Genomic DNA, 22781 nt, shown 5'->3' on the forward strand with positions numbered 1-22781 from the left:
AATGGAGTCTAACATCCATGCTGCCCCAGCCTAGGTATGTGCCATGGCCTGGGCTGCTCCCGAGGAACTCACTGCAGCTGCATCCATATTTTACTCAATCCTGCCATAGATGCAGACAGCCCTGTGGTCTAATCTGATACGGGGGTACCTACTACCATGCCATCTTCAAGTTGTGTGCTCTAAACACTGATCATGTCAGACTCACTGCTTAAACCTGCCATTAATGTGTAATGTCAGTTAATATAGCTGCCTGCGGACACCTTGTCAAGCAGTGCAAGGCATGCGGCAATGTGGGCGCTGACAGACATGCAGCTCCCCAATCTAACTCGTGGCGCTTCACAGACATTCTCTATTGGGTTGGGGGGGGGGGGACTGAGCTTCACTTTGGAGCCAATTCAACCAAGGAAATGCATGTCTGGAGCTTCTGTCCCCTAGTCCTACTCCCCCTCCCAGCTCCCATGCTGTGTGCATAATGAGAGAGGGGAGAAGGGGTGGGGGGAGCTCAGGCTGGGGTTTGCCCAGCCTGTGCTGGATTGGAGCTGTCCTTGAGGCGAAGGTCTCTAATCCACCTGCCCTGTGTCCAACACAGGCTGGGCAAACCCTAGCCTGAGCTCCCTCCCCTCCCTCCTGTTCCCTCCCATCATACAGACAGCATCAAGGGGGTTGGCTGCTGATGCTGCCCAGCCCCAATCCGAGAGAAGTTAATGAAGGTGCTCCGCTTCAGTGCACTTTCATTTGCACTCTCATGTAATAAAGGTGAATTTTTCATGCGATCCGGCATTTTTAAAGTGCTCTGCAGCTGTGCACGTTTGTCATAGTACAGCTGTAGAGCGCTTTCAAGGGGCTGATCACACAACAAATGTAACTTCTGTCTGCGCCCTGTGAGTCCTCCCATGGAGAAGTGTAAATGCCATTTCCTTCAGCCAGAAGATAGACAAATTCTCTCTTACTGAGTGACCTAATGTGTAGTGCCTGTCTGGCAATTTTCTGCACCCCAATGGTTGGTACATGTTCAGTGGTACATGTACAGCCTGGCACAGGAGGCTTGCAGTTGGTGGCATATGCTGACATGTAGATCTTATTGCATCAGAATGACTGTAAGTACTGAGAGGAGCAAACACTTTCTGCATAAGACAAATAGGTGTGAGCCTGTTGGACTGCTGCATTCCAGGTTCACGTGCCTTCAGGGATTTGTCCAGGTAAATCAGATAAAAGCAGCCCTCAAAGTCTCCAGGGATCCCCATCTTTGTTCTTCCACCTGATTTGAAACAATAGAGCTGTCTCTGTAGTGGAAGAAACTTGTTTGGCCAATCCCCCCTGAGCTTGCTGAGTATACTACTGGGCATAGAAAGCCATGTGTTGCTACTGTTCAAAGAAAACTTTAGCCTAGTATTCCTTAAAAGTGCAACATCTCATTTTTCAGCACAGATCTGAATCTGACAGCACGCTTTATTTATTTATTTATTTTCCTCCCTGAAAGCCTCTAGCAAAATGCCAAAAGCTTTCATTATGTGCAGGAGTTTGCAATAAGCAACGGGATGTTTTACAAGGAGGATGCCTCAGTAAGTTTTTTGAACGTTGATGCATTGGTGTACGTGAAGCTAGCAATGCCCCAGCGGTAGCATCCAGGGGGCACATCCACAGGAGACGTTTACTGCACAGTAAGACACACACACTATACATCTCAGTAGCTAGACATGTGGCACTGTTAGGCTGGAGTAAACTAATTCACTCTGCAGCAGGATAGTATGTGTAAATATGTGTACGTGCTGCCCCAGCTGGCTGGGGCACAAGGCTAGCCCTATGCTTAGAGCTCCCTTATCCGCAGCACAGGGAGCTGGAGGGAGCAGCCCAGGATGGCAGGCTGAGCACCCTGCCACCCGAGGCTGCTCTGACCTGGCTCAGTGTGCTGTGCTCCTGGGTGCACGTTCAATCAGCAATAAACTCTGGAGTTTATTAGTCCCCAGTGCACATGTAGATGCACCTCATGTCTATGTACTTGCAGAGTGGAGGAGAGTTTAACTGCTGATGTAGTAACTGGGCATACAGTGGTGTCAGTGTAGTCAGGGGAAAAAGACAAAGCTCTTGGGGTTTAAGTGCTGTAGGTGGTAGCCGTGTTGGTCTAAGGACATAAGCTGGCAAGGTTCTTTGGTTACATTTGATATCTTTTATTAGACCAACTCAAATAGTTGGAAAAAATCCCTGTTGCAAACTTTCAGGTATAAATACCTTTCATCAGGCTGAGGAAGCACCTGCAGTTGGTTCATCTAGGCACACACCAACCTCATTTCCCCACATGTGCAGCAAGAAAGAGGAGGACCCTAACCCCACTCTGGCAAGGAGGTTGTGGGGGCTGATTCATTAATGTCTGTCCTTGCAAGGCAGAGACACGTACAAGTGCATAGTATTTAACCTTATTGCTGCTTGTCTACTTCTTGGGCATCCCCATCCCACCGGAAGTGCTGGGACCGCCGTCCGAAGGGTTACCTGAGGGGCCCTTCACCACTGTTAGCCTCTTTTTGTCTGGATTGCCTGGCACCATCCTTTACTGCAGTTGCTTGACTGACAGGCAAGGTCATTTCCCTGCCCCCCTCCCGCAGTTATGCTAAGTGTGCTGCTTGCTGCAGCATGCTCGCATGCTTTGTTCCAAGTGAAATAGTTTTTAAAACCAGGATGATACCATCTTGCTAATAACCGATGCATCCATGCATGCGCTTATGTGTGACAGAGGGAGAGAGCAAGTGCCTTACCCGAGGTCTTCACATGAAAAGCTGCAGAGCTGCTCAAGTGCGTGTCAAGGGCCCTGCGTGACTAACAGCAGGATGGTCCCCATTTGCTCAGCTGATAAAGTCAGAATCGGTAGCCCCTGCATCCTGTCCCCAGGCTTGCTGTGAAATGTTGAGTGCTCTCAAAAGACAGCAGAGTCAAACTAGTTTGCTAGGGAGTTATTAATAATGTTACCCCTGAAGTTTCTCCTTGTCAACAGATAATTAAAATAGAGTAATAATGAATTAGAGATAATTGAAGCATGCCACATGAATGCCAAACGAAATACTAACAAGCCACAAAAGGAAAGCAGGCATGATCCAGTCCAGTTGATGGAGCTGTACAGAGGAATCATTAGGCACATTAACATAGTAATACCGAGCACTTAATGAACACATCACATTGAAAGGAGCTGAACTGACGTTAGCCGGTCCTCTGAGGTAGGGCGATATTATTTCTGTCTTACAGAAGGGGCCAGCTCGGGTACGCAGGCCGCGTCTACGCGAGAGGCGGACTGCACAGTTGTTACTGTGCAGTCATTTAGTCCTTGCTTATGCAAGTATTATGCAAGTGCTGAATAACTGCGCATTAACTAGTGTTACTGCACAGTACCATCCCCGCACAGATAAGCACAAAAAGCAGTAATAAGCTACTGTCACAGTTAATGCTCAACACTACTGTGTAGTAGCCACGAGATACTGCACAGTAGCAGCTCATATAGCCGGGCCCACAGAGGTTAGCAAGCAGTTTAATCCCGTTGTTGGCCCAGCAGTGGGATTTCCAACAGCTCCAACCACTATACCAGGCTTCTTTGTAGTTGGACTTTTTTATCGCTGTGATTTACCAAAACCCCTCACCTGTAACATTTGCAGAGGACTGTTATTCTCCCAGGCACATGTTCATCTCCAGCTTAAAAATATGCAGACTCACGTAATTAGCAACCACATCATTACCCCTTTCTAAGGTAACCACGCTTTTCTGTGTTTGGCGTATTTTGTAAACCACTCGAAGATTATCGTTAAGCTCCCGAGGTGGGGGGCGGAGGGCAGGCTGGTGGTGCGCTGAGTGACAGCTACTGTATGTTTTGGTTTCTTCTATTTTTTTTTCTGTCTCGTATCGATCCGGATGGTAGTTCTGGCTTTGCTTAGCCGGCAGTTAATATTCTGTGCGGTAATACTTGACTTCATCTGAGGAGAATCCCACAGGCGGCCCAATGTGATCTGCTCTGTCATGTTTCTGTGACCCAATTTTCCCTGTTCTTTGTCTCAGACCTTCCCTGACCCCGGTCCTATTATCTCTTCCAATAATTCACCCGGGCCATTATTAATGGTGCATTAACTTTGGCTGTGCTTTCAGTAAAGATGTTTTTCTTGTGCTCATTCATCCTCCCAACTCACTTAAACAGCGAGATCATTATTCTGGGGACGTCACATAAACACAAAAACATCCCCCTTTCGGATACCTACAACCCTTAGGCGCTTGGCCGGGGGAGAGGAGGAGGAAGGGTTTCCAATACAATATTAAAACTGCAAGGAAGAAAATATCAGAGGATTGAGTAACCCCCTCCCCCTGTGTCCCCGAATGAGCCGCCTTTGTAGCAGTTGAGCAGTATACTAATCTAACCTTGAATATCTGAACACCTCCCAATCCTTAGTGTCATTTACTCAGGACTTAGTCCCCAAACAAGAAACAATATAATTTGAGTACGGGTGGCAAAATTTGATCGTAACAGATTACAGCAAAATGCGTCATGCTATTTGTCATTTAGAAACAATGCTGGGATTTACCTTTATAGTTTTAGAAAAGTGGGGTTCAAATCCACCCATTTAATATATTTTATGGAAATATGAGTTGGATGAAAATGTGATTTGCCAAAATGTAAAAGCAGAGTGAATCTTTTCTCTTATTTAAGTCTAGCGGGATTTTTTTTCTCCTTTTTTCTTCATTTTAAACATGTTAAAAGAAAAGCAACTCCTTTTCCTTATTTAAATCTCATTTTAACCTTCATTTTTCACTGGATATAGTGATTGACTTAAAGGTTCCTGACTTTAATGGCATCTTTCCTCTTGCTCTGAAAAGAGCATGAGACCTGTACGCACTGGAGGGAAGGGTGTCTAGCGAACAGTGAGACGTGCCTTTGCTTTCCAGGTGGGATTTGGTACCAGAGTCATCTGCCGATCCTCCGAATTCGATAGGCAGATGACTAATGAGGCTGTGTAAAATCAACACGTACTTTCTTCTTTTTCCTTTGGAAAGCAGTGCACATGGGGAACGGGACAAGAGTTTGAACATTTTAGCTTCCTGCTTCATCCTCTGCCAAAATGAGTTGCCTCCCTAAATACGAATGTGCCTCGTGACTGGGCAGCACAGGCACTGTGTAATTGCTCATGTGTGTTCATTCGCTGCCCAGAATTGGTTTGTGGCAGGTCCTTTTAGTTTTCCTGAGTTAGCTGCTTACCCAGTCTTTCCTGAGCCAATGTTGAGTGGGACACTATGATGACTGGGTTGGTGTGATGTTATCTGTGGAAGTTGCTCTCTCTAATTCCAAGAAATGCAATGTCATTTGCAAGCTGTGAACACTTCTGGAGCCTTTTAGAGGTAAAGTAATAGCTACTATTTGTTGTAGGTTAAGGCTACATCATCCGGTCTGGATCTCACACAGACCCGGGTCATGTGGTCTCTGAATAACTACAGGTGACATATATAGTGTTAGAGCCCATAAAATAACTAAAAGAAACTTTAAAGGAAAAATTAGAAGAGCCAGTAATGTTAAAAAGAATTATCTATTTTTTCTTGTCAAAAGACTATCCATTTTGGCTAGGCCTTTTATTCTTTTTTATAAAATTAATGTGATACTTTCCAACCGCAGGACCTACAAAGGACCTGGCTCAAAACTTGGCTTACCGCAAGGGAAATGACACCATTTTGATACTAGGCTGTAAATCATGTAAAATGTTGCTGTAGCTGTGTGTTAAGTCATCATAAGAACGTAAGCACATCAGACCAATGGTCCATTTAGCCTATTAGCGAACAGTAGATATTTTAGAGGGTGATTATGTGAACAGGGCATGTCAAGAGCGATCCATCCTCTGTCATACCCTCCTTGGTTTCAACCATCATCAATTTAGAGTGTAACAGGATCCTGCTCCAGGGCTGCCCCTGGAGCCCCCTTGGCCCCCATCAACTTTGCTGTCCTTGGGCAATCTCTGCTTCCTCTCACCTGCCATGCCTTGATGGATTTGTCTTTTAGAAAAAGGGAGGCTGCCCCAAGGGCTTCCTAAGTTTGGTCTCTTGCTCACGAATGCAGGTGTCCATGCTTACTGCCTTCAGGGCTAATTACATGGGCTCTGTCCTCCCCAGTACCCAGGCCCGTGCCTCGCAGATGTTACATGTACTCATTAAATCCCAACTGTACCTCTGGGCTATGGTGCCCTGGCTCTGTTTGTCCTTGCCTCAGCCCCACTCTGGGCTACGAGCACTCTGGCCCCCTCAGTCTCCAGCTATGGCTCCTCCTGGCCTTTAGCTCTTCTCCTTAGACCCTGGACTTGACCCTGAGACCTATGGGCACCCTGGCCCTACCTGCTCCCCCTGCCCTCCACCCCTCTGCTCTATTTCTGGGCTCTCTAGCCCTGCTGTCTCTCTGGGCCAGCTGGGACCTCCTGACCTCCCTTCCACAAACCACCAGACGTTCCCCGGCCCTCAGGCTGTCCTGCCGCCCTACGGCTGCCTACCCTCAGACATACTTGGTGTAAGCCAGACTCACTCTCCATGGCCTGCCCAGGAGCTCCTTCCCCATCAGCTCCCAGGATGAAACTGCCTCCCAACTGCAGGCCCTGGGCTTATATACCTCAAGTCCCACCCCCATCCAGTCAGATGTCTTCTCTGATTGGTGCCTGAACGGTTTGTAGAGCCCTCTCTCCTCTTAAAGGGAGAGGCATGCTAAGTGCCCTGGCACATAGGGATATCATAGAATAATCCCTGACTGCTGTTTTTCATTGCTCACAATGGAGCTCTTCTGCATGAATTTCTCTCATCTCCTTTTCAACCTGATTATATTACAGCTTCTACAACCTCCTGTGCTGGGAAGATGACTGACAGACATGAAAAAGAAAAGAAAAAAAGTTTTACTGGAAGAAGCAGCATGTTAGTTCGACCCAGCTCCTTAGCATCTGTGTAGGTCGGGCACTTCAGCAGGGCTTTTTGATGCTTTTTATCAAAAAGTAGCTGATTCAATCATCTCTTAGATAAAAGCACCAAAAAAGCCCCACTCAAGTGCTCGATTTGTACAGATGTTGGGTGAGTGGGGTCCAAGTAATGCATGTGCTGGGCTCAGCACTGAATTTAAAGTGCTATATTTTTTTTTTTTTGTGGGGGGAGGGTTACATCTGTAAGCAGCCAAAGTGTTCAAAAGTTAACCATGTGGAAAGTAAAAAAAATACTCTCTTATTTGTTTTAAACCTTTCTCCTGATAATTTCGATGGGTGCTCCCTAGTTCTTGGGCTCTGGGTTTAGTGAATATTATTTTCCTATTCACTTTACACACACCCTCTGTGATTTTGCAGACCTTTATCATATCCCCTCTCAGCCTCCTCCTTTCCAAAATGAAAAGTCCTAGCATCTTTGGTCTCTCTCCTGGCAGTATGGCACCTGCTTCGTGCCCTGATCACCTTTTTGGCCTTCCCTTTTCTCATTCTACTACATCCTTTTTCAGAGGCGGAAACTAGGACTCCTTGCAGTAGTCAAGATTTGGGTCCACCATGGATTTATACAGTGGCAAATAATGAAATGTTTTCGTTTCTTTTTTATTCCATTCTTAATGATATAAAATCATGGGAAAGTACGTTTTACAAAACCAACATTTTACCTGTTCTCGGTCACCGCTGCATGCTGAGTTGGCATTTTTAGAGACTCATCTACAATGACTCCAAGGTCTTCTTCCTGAACAGCTAGTTCAGAGCCCAGCATTGTATATGGACAACTGATGTTATTTTCCCCCATATGCGTTACTTTGCATTTGTCAATGTTGAAATTCATCTCCCACTTTATTGCCCACTCATTTAGGTCAGTGAGATGTTTCTGCAACTCCTCACCATCAGCTTGGGATTTGACTGCTAGGAATAATTTAGTAGCAGGCATTGCTAGGAAAACAGAATCTCAAACTCAAGGTTCAGCAGGTTAATGGAGGAAGTTCATAGCATCACTGGGGCTAAGAAACCTGATCTTCCTGCTCTCGAAATCAAGGCTTATACCAACTGAGCTGAAAGAGAATTACTATTAGCACCATAGGACCTACGATGGAGAGACAGCTCTCATTCCATTCTCTATAAGGCATTTTTGACGCATGGATGCTAATCACCTCGTAATATTCACATTACTATTACGTGTGTATGCTATCGATCTATCAATCAGATTATTTATTTGTCTATCAATCAAATATACACACTCATCATGTATATATGCACACACACCATATATGTGTATGTGTGTGTGTATGTATGTATGCATGTGTGTATATGTGTGCATACCGTTGGTAATGTGTGATATCCAAGAGTAATAGTCCCTGTAAAGTTTTGTATTTCACTCTTTACTGGTGCTTATAAGCTATAACCTGGTTTTGAAAGAGAAAAGAGGGTGACTTGGAAAATCAAATGTTGGTAATTCTGAAAAAAGATATGCAACCCATGTCTTTCAAGAAGCATATTTTTTGTTCTTGGAGAAAATCTGTGCTAGCCTCCGTTTCAAGCTACCCGGCCCTGAAACCTCCCCCTTTAAGCTTGCATGACTTCTTTCTTTTTCTGCCTGGTGCTGGAAGGTCAGATGGTCTTTGAATGGCAGAGGATGAGGAAAGCAGCAGTGGGACGCCCTTGTTTGTTAACAACCCCTGGCTGGAAGATGATCTCGGACAAGTGGGGGCATGTAGCAGGATATTTTCCCCTTACTAAGCTGTGTAGCAGAGCAGACGCATTCCTTTATGAGCAGCAGTTGAGTAGAAAGTGAAACTTTCCATCCATGTATTAAAACTGCACCGTCACGTTGGCATAAGGATGTGATCGACCTGAGAGTAACATTGTTTTTGTGCAAAACTCCCTTACTCTCCACTAGCCCTTCCTTATTTGATACCACTTATTTTTAATCACCATCCACTGCAGATTTTCTCCGGCTTCTCTATGTACTAGAGATGACATTTTTCCGCCGTTCATAAAGATACAGTATTTTTGAAAATCACCTTTTTGTGCCTTCTCGAATGCATTGTATTGTACTGGGCAATGTACATTATCCTTCTTCCTTTAGGGAAAAAAAAAAAGCGGTAAGCTTTCCCTGTGAAGGACTTTGTCCATGTTTGCAAATCACTTGTTTCCAACGCCAATCGATAGGATTTCCATTTAGCTGTACAAAGCGCACTAGTTAGATATGAACCTTCTGCTATATTGAAAGCAGTAGTGAGTGCAGACCAGCCTAAATGAGACACTGTCTTGATTAGATGAAGGTTGGCCACTTCATTTGCCCAGCCATCATACTGCATTTCCAATGGCTATTTAGAAATGCATCACCACGAACTTGCTTGGAGTAATTGAATATAATTGTCTTTTTAAACCACGAGTGTAAAAACATCCATCTTGGTAAATGGCGTGTGTTGCTGCTGCTTCTGTTGCCAGCTCACTGCTCTCTTCAGCCGGGATGGGGACGGGAGGCGGAAGGGAACGCTGATATTTATGAATTAATAGTTGATTGCCTACAAAACTATTCATTAATTTAGACCAAGCGTCCCCAAGAAAATTAAAGGGCTAGCATATATCACTGTAACTCCAGAAAACATGTATAAGCAGTAAAGAAGCCCTGGTGTGAAAAGCTGAAGAGGGAAGCCACTGAAAAAAAAGATTTGTGAAGCCAAACAGCAATTACCAGGTTCTCGTAGTTAATGAGAACCTAAAAGCGAAGCTGGCTGGAAACAAAAATGAAAGCGATGAGTATCCTGTGTCTCCAAATGGGCTGCAGCTTAAAATTAATAATAATAATAAAGAATATATAGTCAAAATGGAAAAGAAAAGAATTAGATGTTTCGATTGCTGTCGGCACTGATATTTGAAGCATTGCTAAAGAATTCTTCTAAAATGTTGACTTTATATCCATTGTATCCCAAAGAGAAAAGCAAGGCAGGAAGAGAAACTTCCCGCCCTTGTCATGGAAGAAATAGGCTTACAGATGAATTATTGATACGGCCTTGGGAGTCAGAAGGGAAGACCTTCAAACTGTTAGTTAGAAGGTAAGGCCTACAGGGCCAGATTTTCAAAAGACTTCAGCATCCCGTTTTTCCCATTGGGAACTGAGCTCTGTTGAAACCTTGGCCTAGGCAGCCCGTGACGACGCAGATACCCTATATTTATTCACCTACCACAGTTACTTTTTTCCTGAAAATTAGCCTTCCCGAATTACTTGTTTTAAGCGAGTAAACAGATTTCTGCACCAGCATAGAGGCGGGGGAGCATCGAACGATGGCAGAAGGCTGTGCTGGGGCTCGAGCTTCCGGCTGCATGGAGCAGGGGCAAAGTCCCATGATCAGCATCACTTCTTCCCTTCTCCTTGCTGCAGCTCCTTGCCCACAGCTACAGGTTTTAACCTCTCTCAGCTTCCTCGGACTTGCCAGCAGTTGTTGGCCGAGCAGCGAAGGGGAGGATGCATGCTCCGTGTAGCTGGTGTCTTCCTCCCTATGGCAGAGAAGACTGAAAAAATCTCGTTTTCCTTCAATTTGCCTTCCCAAAATGAGTTATGTGTCTTTTGGGGGTGCGTAGCATATGGATAAATATGGTGTTTGACCTGTCTGGCATAGAGATGGCCAGCAACGTCATGCAGCAGACGAGGCCGGGAGGAGAGAGGCATGCAATTTGATTATGTAAATGTGCAACCCTGGTTCTGCGTAGGAGAACGTAAATACTTTCCCTGTACAGCCCAGATGCAGGTAATGGCTCTACCACACAGATTGAACCCGTGGCTTGTAGAGCTTCCTGCATGCCTCTGGAGCCTCTGCAACTGTTATATAGCTGTCATCAGTACTCGTGAGAGCTAAGGACCTGCTGAATCAGTGAAAAGAGAACAATGTATTAGGTAAGGCCATGAGTGCAAGGAACCGAGAAGAGCCAGACCAGCTTCCAAGCTGTTGGAGCAGGGAATCCGGGAGTAGGAATTTCCTGGGAGATTGGGCAAACCACTGAATTATCAAGCCAGGCTCCAGAAAGCTAGTTGCATTGGCTGTGCCTTGGGCAGAACAGCAGATTTATGTTGAGCGTTGTCCTGTGTATTAATACTACCATTGGGGCTGCGACTGTCAGGCATCAGCAGGATTGTGCTGCATTTCTGCCATGGAAAAACAGTCTTTGGGCACATCTACATGTGCATGAATGCAACGTTTTTAATGCACATTACATTTAGTGAGGTACTCAATTAATGCACATTAGTACAATATGAAAGATGAACTTTCATTTCTACCCAGGAGAAAATGTACAGTCTTTTCTCCGATGCCTGAAGAAGGGTGCTTGTGCCCGAAAGCTTGCAATTAAAGAATTTTTTTTGCAAAAATCTAGTTGGTCTAATAAAAGATACCACCTCTGCCATGAGTTCTGACTCCTTTTGCCCATTAGTAGTGCATTTGCATGCTTTTTCAGTGATACTTAATGTGCAGTCAACTATTTTACTGCACATTAGTGTAATGTCATGGTTTTTTACGTGACACTTTAATGTGCAGTAAAATAGTCGACCGTGCATTAAAGTACATGTATAGAAGTGCCCTCTGTGTCTTAAAAAATTAAGTTTCTTCCATGTGGCTGTAGTTAAAATATTCCAGACACTCCGATACTGTTAGAGGGGCTGGGGAAAATTCCTGCCTGCAAAAGAAAATCCTAAAGGATGCACATTTACTCTGTTGCATTACTTCTCGGGAGTTTAACAGTTATCCTACTGTGTCCTGACATTCGGCAAGCTACAAGTGCTTTCAGTGTATCGGGTACCAGGCGCTGCCAGCTGTCTCCCGTACCACTGAGAGTAAGTCGGCTGTGGAGCCTTGAATACTTTCCACCTTGACTACCTTAGCTCAGCTCCATCCAGAGGAGCTGGCAGGAGGATTGTTTTTGTATCGTGTCTCACCTTTCCTGGCAGCAGAGCTGACGCGGTGTCTAGATAAGCATGGTATGCGAAGCTCAAGAATCCAAGATTGAAAAGAGGATAAAATCCACAGATCCTCTTATTGCTATGCCAGGGCCCAAGTATGGGGATGCTTGCTGCAGATTTGCTAGAGCTGAACCTTAAAGAACCAGATCGCCAACTGGTACAGATCAGCATAGCTCCTTTGAAGTCGACGCTTCGATATCAGTGTGGCTGGGGTCGCGGCAGCAATAAGCTCAGGTTTAAGTCTCTTTTAGGAAAGAGTCTGGATGGAGTCGATGGAGCCGCCTTGATGCCAGCTGAGGACTGGGCTTATGTCTTGAAGCTGTAGCTTTCTTCCGGGGGATGTTGCTTCCCTGCCCAACAGAGCAACTGCTGTGGATGGTGGGGGCCAGTTACAGCGGGGTGATTTTTGTTACAACAAACTCATGTTTTACAAGGTCCAGTTTAGCGGGCAATCTGGCAAAGGCTCCGATGCCCAGTGTGAGTGGGAAGAAAACTTGCAAAAACTGAAAAGCGTACGCAGCCTGGCTTTTTACTGCTTTAAATCTGACTGGTTGCAAAAGTGGAAAAGCCCTAGCCGTATAACCCAGGTGATGAGTCCTATTAAAGGACTGTCACGTGGTGTAGTAACGGAGGCACTGCTAATTGCATTCCTTACGGCTTCTGTAACTTTAGGGAGGCGAGGCAAGGCCCTCAGCCTGCCGTATCGGAGGCAACACGCAGAAATAGCCTGATGGCTTTTCCTTCGGTCCAGCCAGGCTCTGAAAGATTCCCTCTGTAACTTTTGGGGTCCATAATAAACATGAAAGCCGGTGGAGTTAATCAGTCGATGTAGGTGTTCTGGGCCCTCCGAGATCACTTCATCTTTCCATCAAAGATGAAACAAGCTTCTCAAATGAATAAAAAATAGGGTTTCAAATGATGACAAGGGAGAGCGATTTGGGCTCCGTCCTCAGAAGCTGCGCGCCTCTGTCTGTCTCCCTGGCCTATATTCATCCAGCTCTTGCTGTTACCCTCTTAGGTAAATATTTCCATCCTGACTCCCGCTCAGTGTGTGCAGACCTTCAGGAAAGGTGCAGCTGCTGCTCCAGGTGTTGGGGACGGTGGCAGGTCTGGTTTCTGCCAGGCTCTGTCGAGTCTGATTTGAGTTGCAAGTCTAGTTTTCTGTGGTGCTTCCTATAATCTCCCCGAGTTCAAAGAGCGCTTAGCTGCTTGTCTTTGTCAAAAACCCTGTTGGAGATCTTTTATGTTGAAGATGTAGGATTTCTCCGAATGACTTTGATTATTTATTCATTCCACTTCTCTGGTGTATGATAGCGCTGATATCATGAAGACCTCTTGTCTTGCACTGCTCTTGCTCTGAAATTCATGGAGATTTAGTGCCTTTGAAATTGTTTTAAAAGGGAATGAAAAGTTTTTGAAGTCCTTTTTCTTCTTCTCTTTCCCTCCACAGTGCCACAGCATATTTTTCCGCCCTTCCATGCTCCTTTGCCAATTGACATGCGCCACCAGGAAGGAAGATACCATTATGAACCTCACTCCATCCATGCTATTCACGGGTAAGTCCTCCATATGACGATAGCATTTACCTGTCCTCCAGGTGTATCATATGGCTTGATTAAAGCATGCAAACGGCTGGAAGATCCTGCAATGTCAGGTGCAGTATTACCATACCAGTCAGCTTAGGTTATAGGAGCAGGAATGGTCCCAGCTTTGTTTTTGTGGTGCTCTGGACCATTCCTGACTCCCCCGTGGCTTAAATGTCTATTTTGGTCCCTCAGTTTCAGGGGTCTGAGGTTCCTCTCTGTCCCTACATCCACGTTAAAAGTAAATGAAAAGTTTCTTTGCCCACTCTATTCAATCTGGTTTCGTGGGACTACTGGCATGGGATGCTATATAAGTAGTGTCAAAGTACAATGAAGAGACAGACTTTCAAGTAACCCTTAGAGGTAGAGTGATATCCAGGTTGTAGCCATATAGGTCTAGAGGCAAAAGGAATCAGGACTCGTGGTAGAGGTGATTTCTTTTATTAGGCCAACTTGATTTTTGCAAAAAAAAAAAATCTTTTGCAAAAATCTAGTTGGTCTAATAAAAGAGATCACTTCTACCGCGAGTCCTGATTCCTTCGAGGTACAGATGGCCACGATCCCCGCGGGAGATGGCTAAGCTCTGTTTCAGGTTCAGCGTTGCACAGGCCTTGCTAAAGGCCTGAGCTGTGCGTTTCGCCTCTAAGTCATGCCCAGAGCAGGGCAGGGAGCTGTCATCCCTCCCACCTGGGTCAGAGAAGGAGGAAGGTCTAGCAGTGCTGGGTTAATTGCCCAGGATGTGGTTCCCTGCTCTGCAATAGATTATCCTCGTGACACTTTGCTTCCCTCTGCCTTGCTAGGTTGTTCATAACTTGTGATAATAGCCAGCCCCAGCTTTGCAGCAGTGTTGTTAGACAAAACACGTTGAAGACTGAGAGGCCCAGGTACCGGAGCAATTTAAGTATGTAAGAGAGACAGCGCCATATCTGGAAGCTGTTGTATAGACTTTGCCATGCTTGGTGCGTTCCAGTTGCACTTAAAGCAGGGAGAGCTGTGGAGTGACGGAGCCTGGGATTTCTAAATATCTTAATAACTTGCCTTTCATTCTTTTGTGGAGTGTTTTATTTTATTAGCAGCCCTGGCATGCATTTGGTTTCCAAGTTTTGTGCTTCCTACTTTAATTTCTTTAGTTACAGAGCGATAGTGAGGCCACCAGCTTTCTCTCAGTGTGATCATGGCTTGGAAAAGTCCTGGCTTGTGAGTCTATAGTTTCCTTTAAGGAAGGGTTTTGCAGATAAGAGTTTTTTCTCTTGGTTCCTGGTATGCAACGTTTCCAGTCCCACGCCACCTGGGGAAGGAGGAGCTGGTGCAAGATTGGGAACAAGAGTTGACGAGGTGCTACTGCAGCTGCGGACCTGCAGACAGATGGCCGAGCGGGGCATGGGGAAGGGGATGGCACTGAATTGCTGCACTGCTGTGTAATGTGCCAGTCGAGTGCCTGGGATAAAACAGGCCTCCTTTGTGGCTCCATGGCCGTAGTGGATCCCTGTGGAAATTTCAGCAGGTGATATTTGGTGAGAATGGTTTTTCCTCCTGTGCAAATTTGGAATTTCAGCATAAACCTGAACTACTATTTTTTTTTCCAGAAATGTTGCCTCACAGGAGTTGTAGCTCAGTGTCTTTAGCTGCCCATGTTCCTCTCCAAGCCTTGCCTTGCTCCAGGCTTAGACTCTCTTCTCCATGATGACCGCAGAGTCCCTTTTTCGTAAGAGGAAGCAGTGCGTCCTGGGAGTCACTGGAGGGTCGGTCTGACTGTATAGACTTGTGCCTCAGGATTTTAGTATTGAAAAGCAAGCTTTGAAATAAATAGGCTCTGAGAACTTGCCCACAAAAGAATTAGTTTTAGGATGGCAGCTTCTTTCCATATGGTACTTTTTTTTGTGGGAAGAGCAAGGATGGGCAGCGTGAAAAGGTACTTTGCCACAAACCCTGGTGCCTTCCAACTTTATTTTTCCTTTCTCTCCATTGTTTCTAAAGCCTGGGTCTGTTTTGCCTCTGACAAGATGCTCTGGAGGGCTGTTTGAAGGTATCCATCCCGGGGAAAGCAGTCAGTGGGGTGCAGTGAAGTCTCGTGAGCTGGCTGAGTTGCATGGTACGGGGCTTGGTTCAGGTCCTGCGTGATCGTCTTATCCCAGAGATGCGGCTGGGTGACAGAATGTCTCTTGATATCCTACCAGAAGACCTTCTGGCGTGGCGCTCAGTTTTGGGAGATGTTCAAAGAGACAGGGAAACTTTTCGCCATGGCACGTGTGGTCAATCAAGGCATCCTACTGGGGGTCGCTAGACTGCACTGTCAAAAGGCTTTGCAGAAAAGGGCCCTGAGCTTTGCTTAAAACAACTAATTTGGGAACAAAAGAGCAGTTGACGCTTGTTAAGCAATGGCTGAGGTTGGCAAAGGACATACTGAGAGGCGGTGATTTAAGGGTCTGTTTGGTACCATGGCCAAAAGGCCCATGTTTGGACTCCAGATTTCCCATCCAGTCCAAATGCTGAGCTCCCTCCCGCACCAGCAGTCCTTACCCCCCGGGTACCACTGCACTATTATCTTTCGGAGGGCTTCTCCTCATGCCGTCTGTCAGTATTAGGCTGTAGCCAGCTTATCCATTTCTCTTTCTGCATCGTCAGTGGATGTCTAGTTGTCCGGCGTAGGGAACAGCTACAGTGTTAATCCCCTCTTAAGTCCAAGTTTCATCACTGGCTGGGCACACCTGAAAAGTAATTCCAAACTTAGCAGCTGATTTGTGATCTTTCACCACAGTTCATTGTAGACTAAATAATTAATTTTAATTGGATCAGGTCAGCATAGGATCCATAGGCACTGTCCATTCAGGTAACCTCCACCCGACTGAATGGCACCCAAAACATGTCGTGTTCAGACAGGCAGGTGATTATTTCCCTTTTTCATGTTGTTAGTAAGCAGATATGTGAACAGTGGCTGCATTTGCCCTGTGGGGAGCGAATAGTCACCTGTTAGTATTTAGTGTAATGAACCATCCAAACAGATCTGGATGCTCAATAGCTAACACCCTTTTTGTAAAGGGTCTTTCAGCTCATCGACATCCCTATAGTGCCCAGCACACAGTAACATCTGCAATATTATTTAGTGTACTGGGAACATAAAGAACTTGTTCATGGGTCTTAGAGGAGGAAATCTGGTCTCCCTTTGAAAATTCCAGCTGTATTAATCCCTCCTTTGGAGCTTGCTTTAAAGGGCTGCCTCTGTGGTGGAGAAGCACTGAAGCTGAACAGCAGACCACCTCTATGCAGTGTGCTTTGTGCAAAGATTTAGGACTAGGTACTGGGTTTGGAGGAAATAACCCAGGCTGGAAAACACAATGCACTCCTATTGGGTTTGTGTGTGTGTGTGTGTGTCTGTACCGCCACCTTCTGCTGTGATCCAGACTGCCAGGTGTCCCAGGCCCAGTTGTACTAACAGTGAATGCAGCTCTTTAAACTGCCAGTGGTAAGAGCCTGTGTTTTAGAGTATGAGTAGGAGAGTTGTGTCTGGACGATCGTCATTTCCAGGCTAGGGACAGACCTTGCACAGATACGGGTTTAAGTGATTAGAAACTAGTTTACACTTGTAACAGAACAGAAGTTCAGTGCACTTGAACCAGTTTCAAAATGGCCGAAAGTGGTGTAAGATAAACCTGGTTGAGTGTAGCGTCAGACGTTATTGATTTGGGTCAAACCAGTTTATGCAATTTCTGTCTGAGATCCCTTCCTCATTTAAGTTAAACCAGAGTCCCCCAGCATCCCAGCATGCTTTTCAGCCCTGGGCTGAGCTGTGCTGTCTGCTCCAGAGAGCGGGGCTGGCCCCACCCCTCTGCTATATAGCTGGAGCAGGGGCAGGGACATGGTCTGATGCTGGTCTGGTATGGCCTCCTGAGGCAAAGGGGGCAGGGAGGTGACTTATTCCCCCCTCCCTCCCCTCTCCTACTTGGGGATGATAGCTGGGGTCTGCCTGGCTAGGGTGTAACAGCCCATGTCAGGCCCCCCCATCTGCCGCCTGAAGCAAACAGGGAAAGGGAGGGGGATTTAATCTCTCCCTCCATCCCCTATCCCACCGACAGCCTGGGTCAACCTGGCCAGGGTGGAGCAGCTCCTGTCAGCCATTCCCCGGTCCCGTGGCAGGGGAGGGAGCATAGTCAGAGTCAGCTGGCATGGCCCCGCCATCTGCCTGCCTCGCCTGGGGCTGGGGCTGGGGCTGTGGAGCTGAGCCGGGCCAGCCTGCAGGTGCTGCTGAGCAGAGGTGGAGGGTCCAGCCTGGGCTGTTCTGTGGGGGCCGGGTCATTCCCAATGGGCTGAAGCTGCGGCCATGGGGGCTGCACAGCCACATTGCTCCTGGCTCCCTGTGCCCAAGCTGGGCAGGGCTGTCATGGAGCCGCAGCCAGCTGGGAAGCATCCTTCCCAGCGGCTGTGGCTCTGTGACAGCTCGCCCCCGCAGCATGGGTGGGGGCTGGCTAGGTAGCAGCCTGCCCGGGCAGCTCGGAGGCACCAGCGGGCCCCGAGCCTGGCGACCATCCACCACAACTTCTGCCGCACCCCTGTTCTGTGCAGCACCCAGCAGCTGCAGCCACATCCCAAGCTGCAGGCTGGCTGGGGCTGGGTGGGCTGTTCTGCCCCCACCCCCAAGTGCTACTGCTGCTGTTGCCCCTGCCCTGCTGTGCCGCACCGTGCTGTTTTGGGTGGGCAGGTGGGAGCTTCAGCCCAGAGACTTGTGCCCAGCGCATGGAGCTCAGGCTCCAGCTCCAGCTGCCTCGCACCCACTGTGCCTGCCCACAGGGGTTGCTCATCATGCCGGGTAGGTGGAGGGGATAGAAGGCAGCCAAAGCGACATGCACTGGCAGAATCCACAGGGCTGAAGCTCCTCTTGCCCCCAGTGGTGCTGTGTGGGGCGGCAGGAGCATGAGCTGCATCTGGAGGTGTGGGGAGCAGAACAGCCCTGCCAGGCCAAGCCAGCTTCCCCTCGCCTCCAGCAGCTACTCCCTCTCCCACTCCCACACCTGCCCCTGCTGCATCACTCCAGGCAGCGGGGATGAGAGTGGGGAGAGCTTCAGCCCCACGGCTTCTGCCTAGTGCATGGAGCCCCGGCTCCAGCTCTGTCTGCCTTCCACTTGCTGTGCCCGCCTGCAGTTGTTGCTCATCTTGCCAGGTGGGCAGAGTGGGTAGAAGACAGCCAGAGCACCATGCGCTGGGCAGAAGCCGCCGGACTAAGCTTCCCACCCACCCACCCAAACTGGCGCAGCGTGGCAGAGGCAGGGGTGGCCATGGCAGTGGCCACAGGAGTGGCAGCTGGAGGTGAGTGGAGCACAACAGCCTGCCCGGCCCCAGCCTGCAGCCTGTAATGTGGTTGCAGCCGCTGGCTGCTGCACAGGACGGAGGGTATGGCAGCGGCTGTGGCAGGCAGCTGCAAGGCTCGGGGCCCTCGGTGCCTCTGAGCTGCCTGGGCGTCCTGCCACCCAGCCACCCCCACCCGTGCTCCAGACTGGGCTGTTACAGTGCCACAGCCACTGGGAAGGAGCCTTCCTAGCCGGCTGTGGCTTTATGGCAGCCTTGCTCAACTTGGGCGTGGGGAGCTGGGAGCAATCTGGCCATGCAGGCTTTGCAGCCCCAACCCAAGTTGCAGCCTTCTGAGAAGGGTTCGGCCCCCGTGGCCCAGCTTGGGCTGGCCTCTCCGCATCTGCCCTTAGCAGCACCTGTGGGCGGCTTGGCTCAGCTGCATAGTTTCATTTCTGTAGCCCTAGCCCTGGTCAGACAGCAGGGCCATGCTGGCTGGCTCTAGCCAGGTCCACCATCTCCTGAGCAAGAGTGGGGGGGAAAGCTGGGAAGACCCTGGGTGGCATCCCGTGCCCACCCGGAGACAGGGGAGTTTAATCCACCCCAGTCCCCGCTTTGCCTGAGGCACTACCCTGGCCAGTGTCTGGCCCCGGGGACAAGCCTAGCAAGGGCTGCTCTACCCTCCATCCACAGGCACACCCTGGCAAGGGTCTCTGCGGGCCAGGGTGGGGGTTTAAACCCTTCCCCAATCATACTTAGCCCCTGCCGGAGACCTGGCCATGTCCCCCCCCATCGACTTCCCTCCAGCCTTGTGGTTGCTGCAGAAGGGAAGGAAGAGCTGTTCTAGCGCCCTCTGGCTTTTAGCCTGAGCCACAGCAGGCATGTGCCAGCATTTCTGGAATCAGAAGTGAATGTCTGTTCACTTGCAAATCGGTTCAGTCTTTGCAGGTTAGGCTAACCTGCAAAGATTGAATGACTTCAGTCTCCAGCATTTTGAATGTCTGTCCCTAGCCCCAGAGGCCAAAGCATGCTCTACCAGTGGTAAAGGTGACATTCCTGGTTACTATGGATTTATTTTTTTCTAGCTTTTTCATGCTTATCTCCCTGCCTCCTCTCATTGCTACTGCATCTCACAGTTATTTTACCCTTTATCCTCTTTTTCATCCTCCCTGAGTTATTTCTCCCCTGCTGTCTTGTTCGTAATGCAGTGTGTATTGCTCTCTCTCTACTACCTGACAGTTAAAGCCAAGTCATCTAAGGTATCACAGTGGGGAAGATGAGACAGAACTTGTCTTAGGCAGCATCCTCAAACTGTGTAGCTGTTGTGCATGGATGTTTTGGACTCTGTGGACATGGTTTGAACTGTGGGAATTTGCATTTAGCTGGTGCTAGGGAAAAACACTATCATATTAACAAAAAAAAAGTATCATGTATTCTCCCTCCAGAAAAATATGGTAAATGCTTGGAAGAAAAATGGAGTCACTGAGCTTTTGCTTCATGATTAATGTGATCAGAGCTTGACAGAGGGCCCCCAATTCATCAAGACCATATTCTAGCTGTCTACTTTCTTGGTACAGCCAAATTTATCTAATTACATGAACATTGCGCAGCAAATTAAGTGTAGTCTCATTTGTCGTCAGCCGTGGAGTCTTATTATCTGCCTGCTGCTTTGTGTCAAAGGTTTGTTTCCTGATTGCTGGATGTGACATGGCTATACATTCCTCTTTATCATTGTTTGCATATAACCTAATGAGAACACCAGTTATTTTATCATAGCTGTCGGGTAGTAGTCAGCCAGGTTCTGTCTAGTAGGTCATAAAGAAGAGGACAGTCAAGTATGTGGCACTGTTTGTTTGAGACCTAAACACAAGGCTTAGAGGATGGAAAATTTGGTAACTAATAAAGGAACTGTGTAACCACCCTGGATAGCCATTATTCGAGTGCCTGGAAGACTTGCTCAAGGTCTGTCACTTCCAAGCTAAGGATCCAAATAATATTTTGGGGGTAGTAGAGTCTTCCTACTTTGTGAACTTCAAGTACATGGATCCAAGTGTATAAGCAGGTCAAGGCAGGTAGCATCTCAGGAGGCATTTCTTTTGATCCAGGTTACAAGTTTTAGGCCAAAGAAATGCTTTGTTGGCCTTAAGACATTCCACTTCTTCATTTTCATGTTTTTGCTTCGCTTTGTGATATACCAGCCATTTCATCCTTGCAAATAGTAATTGCAGAGGCCAGGCATTAACTGTGACCATATACACTTTGGCATAATCGTGGGGGTCTGCTTGGGGAATCCAGAAACACCTCATTTTTAGTTGATTTGCTAGTTAGCAGTTGGTAAATATTTGACATTATGCATGATGCATCTTCTTTCTGATGCTCTAAAGTATAGTTTCTCAACTTGTGGTACGCATACCCCTGGGGGTACATGAGACACAGGCAGGGGGTACCCCAACACTCTCTCTCACCATCTTTTCCTCTCTCTCTTACCCTCTTTTCCTTTCAAAACTATGGCAAAAAATTTAGTGTGCCGCACATTGCATAGCGCTTTAAATTCCCCAGTAATAATTTGGTTCAGCCAATAAATAAATTCCCCAGTAATAATGTGGTTCAGCCCTCCTAGGTTTGGGCAACATCACCTCTAGCCCAGGTACATGTCTGAGTTGTGCATCCCTGGTGTAAAAGGTGGCAACCCTACCACACCAGATCAGACATCTGTCCTCTCACAGCCTTATGTACACAGCCCTTCTTCCAGCATATAGTACACATTAGTCTGTAAATATAAAATCCCCAGAAAACTGAGTGTTGGGGTACTTATTAACATTTCCAGAACTGAGGGGGTAGTTGCTACTTAAAAGGTTGAGAAACACTGCTCTAAAGGGATCTCTGCAGCTGGTACATGAGAATTCATTTCAGATCATCTAGAGCAATTTGGGTACAAGTGCTCAACTTTGAATCGAATGTCATTAGGTCCATTTTATAGGGAGCACAGTGAGAAAGGCCAAGAGAAAAAAACAGATGAAAAGTGGGAATAGAGGGAGTGAGGAAATGGAGCACCAGATAAAAACCCAGAACCCAAGGCGAAGTGGGAGATGGAGGTTGTATAAAGAGGGGTAGAGAAATGGTATTAGTAAATTTAATAACATATAACGAGTTACCTCCCAGAAATGACATTATTATAATACCGTTAAGAAGGCAAGGCCAGGTTCTCAGTTCTGGCATTTCCTGATTTTTAAACTTGCTTGTCCTTGTTTTATTCTCAGGTATTGAATGAGTGTCATCAGCAGGGCTAAATTACACAGCCACGTACATTTTTTTTTCCCCAAAGGGCCCCTCTCATTCAGAACATTGGATGGACCCCGTGATCTGGGGATGGAGATGACCAATGGTATAAATGTAATAGACACTGAAGGGTTGCTTACCCGACCAGAGGGTGCACCACGACCAGGCTTGTCTCTTCAGAGACACTACCGGGGCAAAGGAAATTTGTCCCAACTTCTTTAACCTATACCACACCTGAGAGGTTATCAGTTTGTGAACCCTGTAGGCACCTAGGGGCATTTTTATATACGTAAACCCCGCAGCACCGGGCTCTTTGAAAAGTGCCTAGCACTGCGACACTTGCAGTTGTGTAAGTGGCGAAATGTGCGTGAGTGCTGAGCAAATGGCGGCAGGGCACTTTTGAACAAAGACGCATAGAAGGTGCTTTAGTTCAAAAGCACCATTTGCTGTGTGCTGATGCATGTTTTGCCACTTCTCCAACTGCATGTGACTCAGCGCAGTGCGGATCAGTTTGCATGTGGAGCAGACTTGATTAATCAAGTCTACTCCGAAGCAGCAGATCTCCAGCCTCCTGATATCTAACCTAAACCTACCCTCTGCCAGCTTGTGACTGTTATTCCTGGTCACTCCTGGCGGTGCGCGGGGGAACAGGGACTCTCATGTTCCCCAGTGGTCCCCCTGGTAAATTTATAGATGGCCACTAGATCCCCC

The 22781-nt window shown here is 47.4% G+C and overlaps 1 protein-coding gene across 2 annotated transcripts in view; it reads left to right on the plus strand.

Moving 5' to 3' along the window:
• GLI2 (GLI family zinc finger 2) overlaps positions 1-22781 on the plus strand; it is a 212108-nt gene that overhangs the window by 97118 nt on the left and 92209 nt on the right. For both annotated transcript variants that reach the window (XM_019554088.1, XM_019554089.1), the window contains exon 2: positions 13379-13484. In XM_019554088.1, coding sequence (XP_019409633.1) covers positions 13379-13484 — 106 coding nt within the window. The remainder of the gene's footprint in view (positions 1-13378; positions 13485-22781) is intronic.

The sequence above is a fragment of the Crocodylus porosus genome, unplaced genomic scaffold (assembly GCF_001723895.1).
Source record: "Crocodylus porosus isolate Cpor-Errol unplaced genomic scaffold, CroPor_comp1, whole genome shotgun sequence".
Lineage (NCBI taxonomy): Eukaryota > Metazoa > Chordata > Crocodylia > Crocodylidae > Crocodylus > Crocodylus porosus.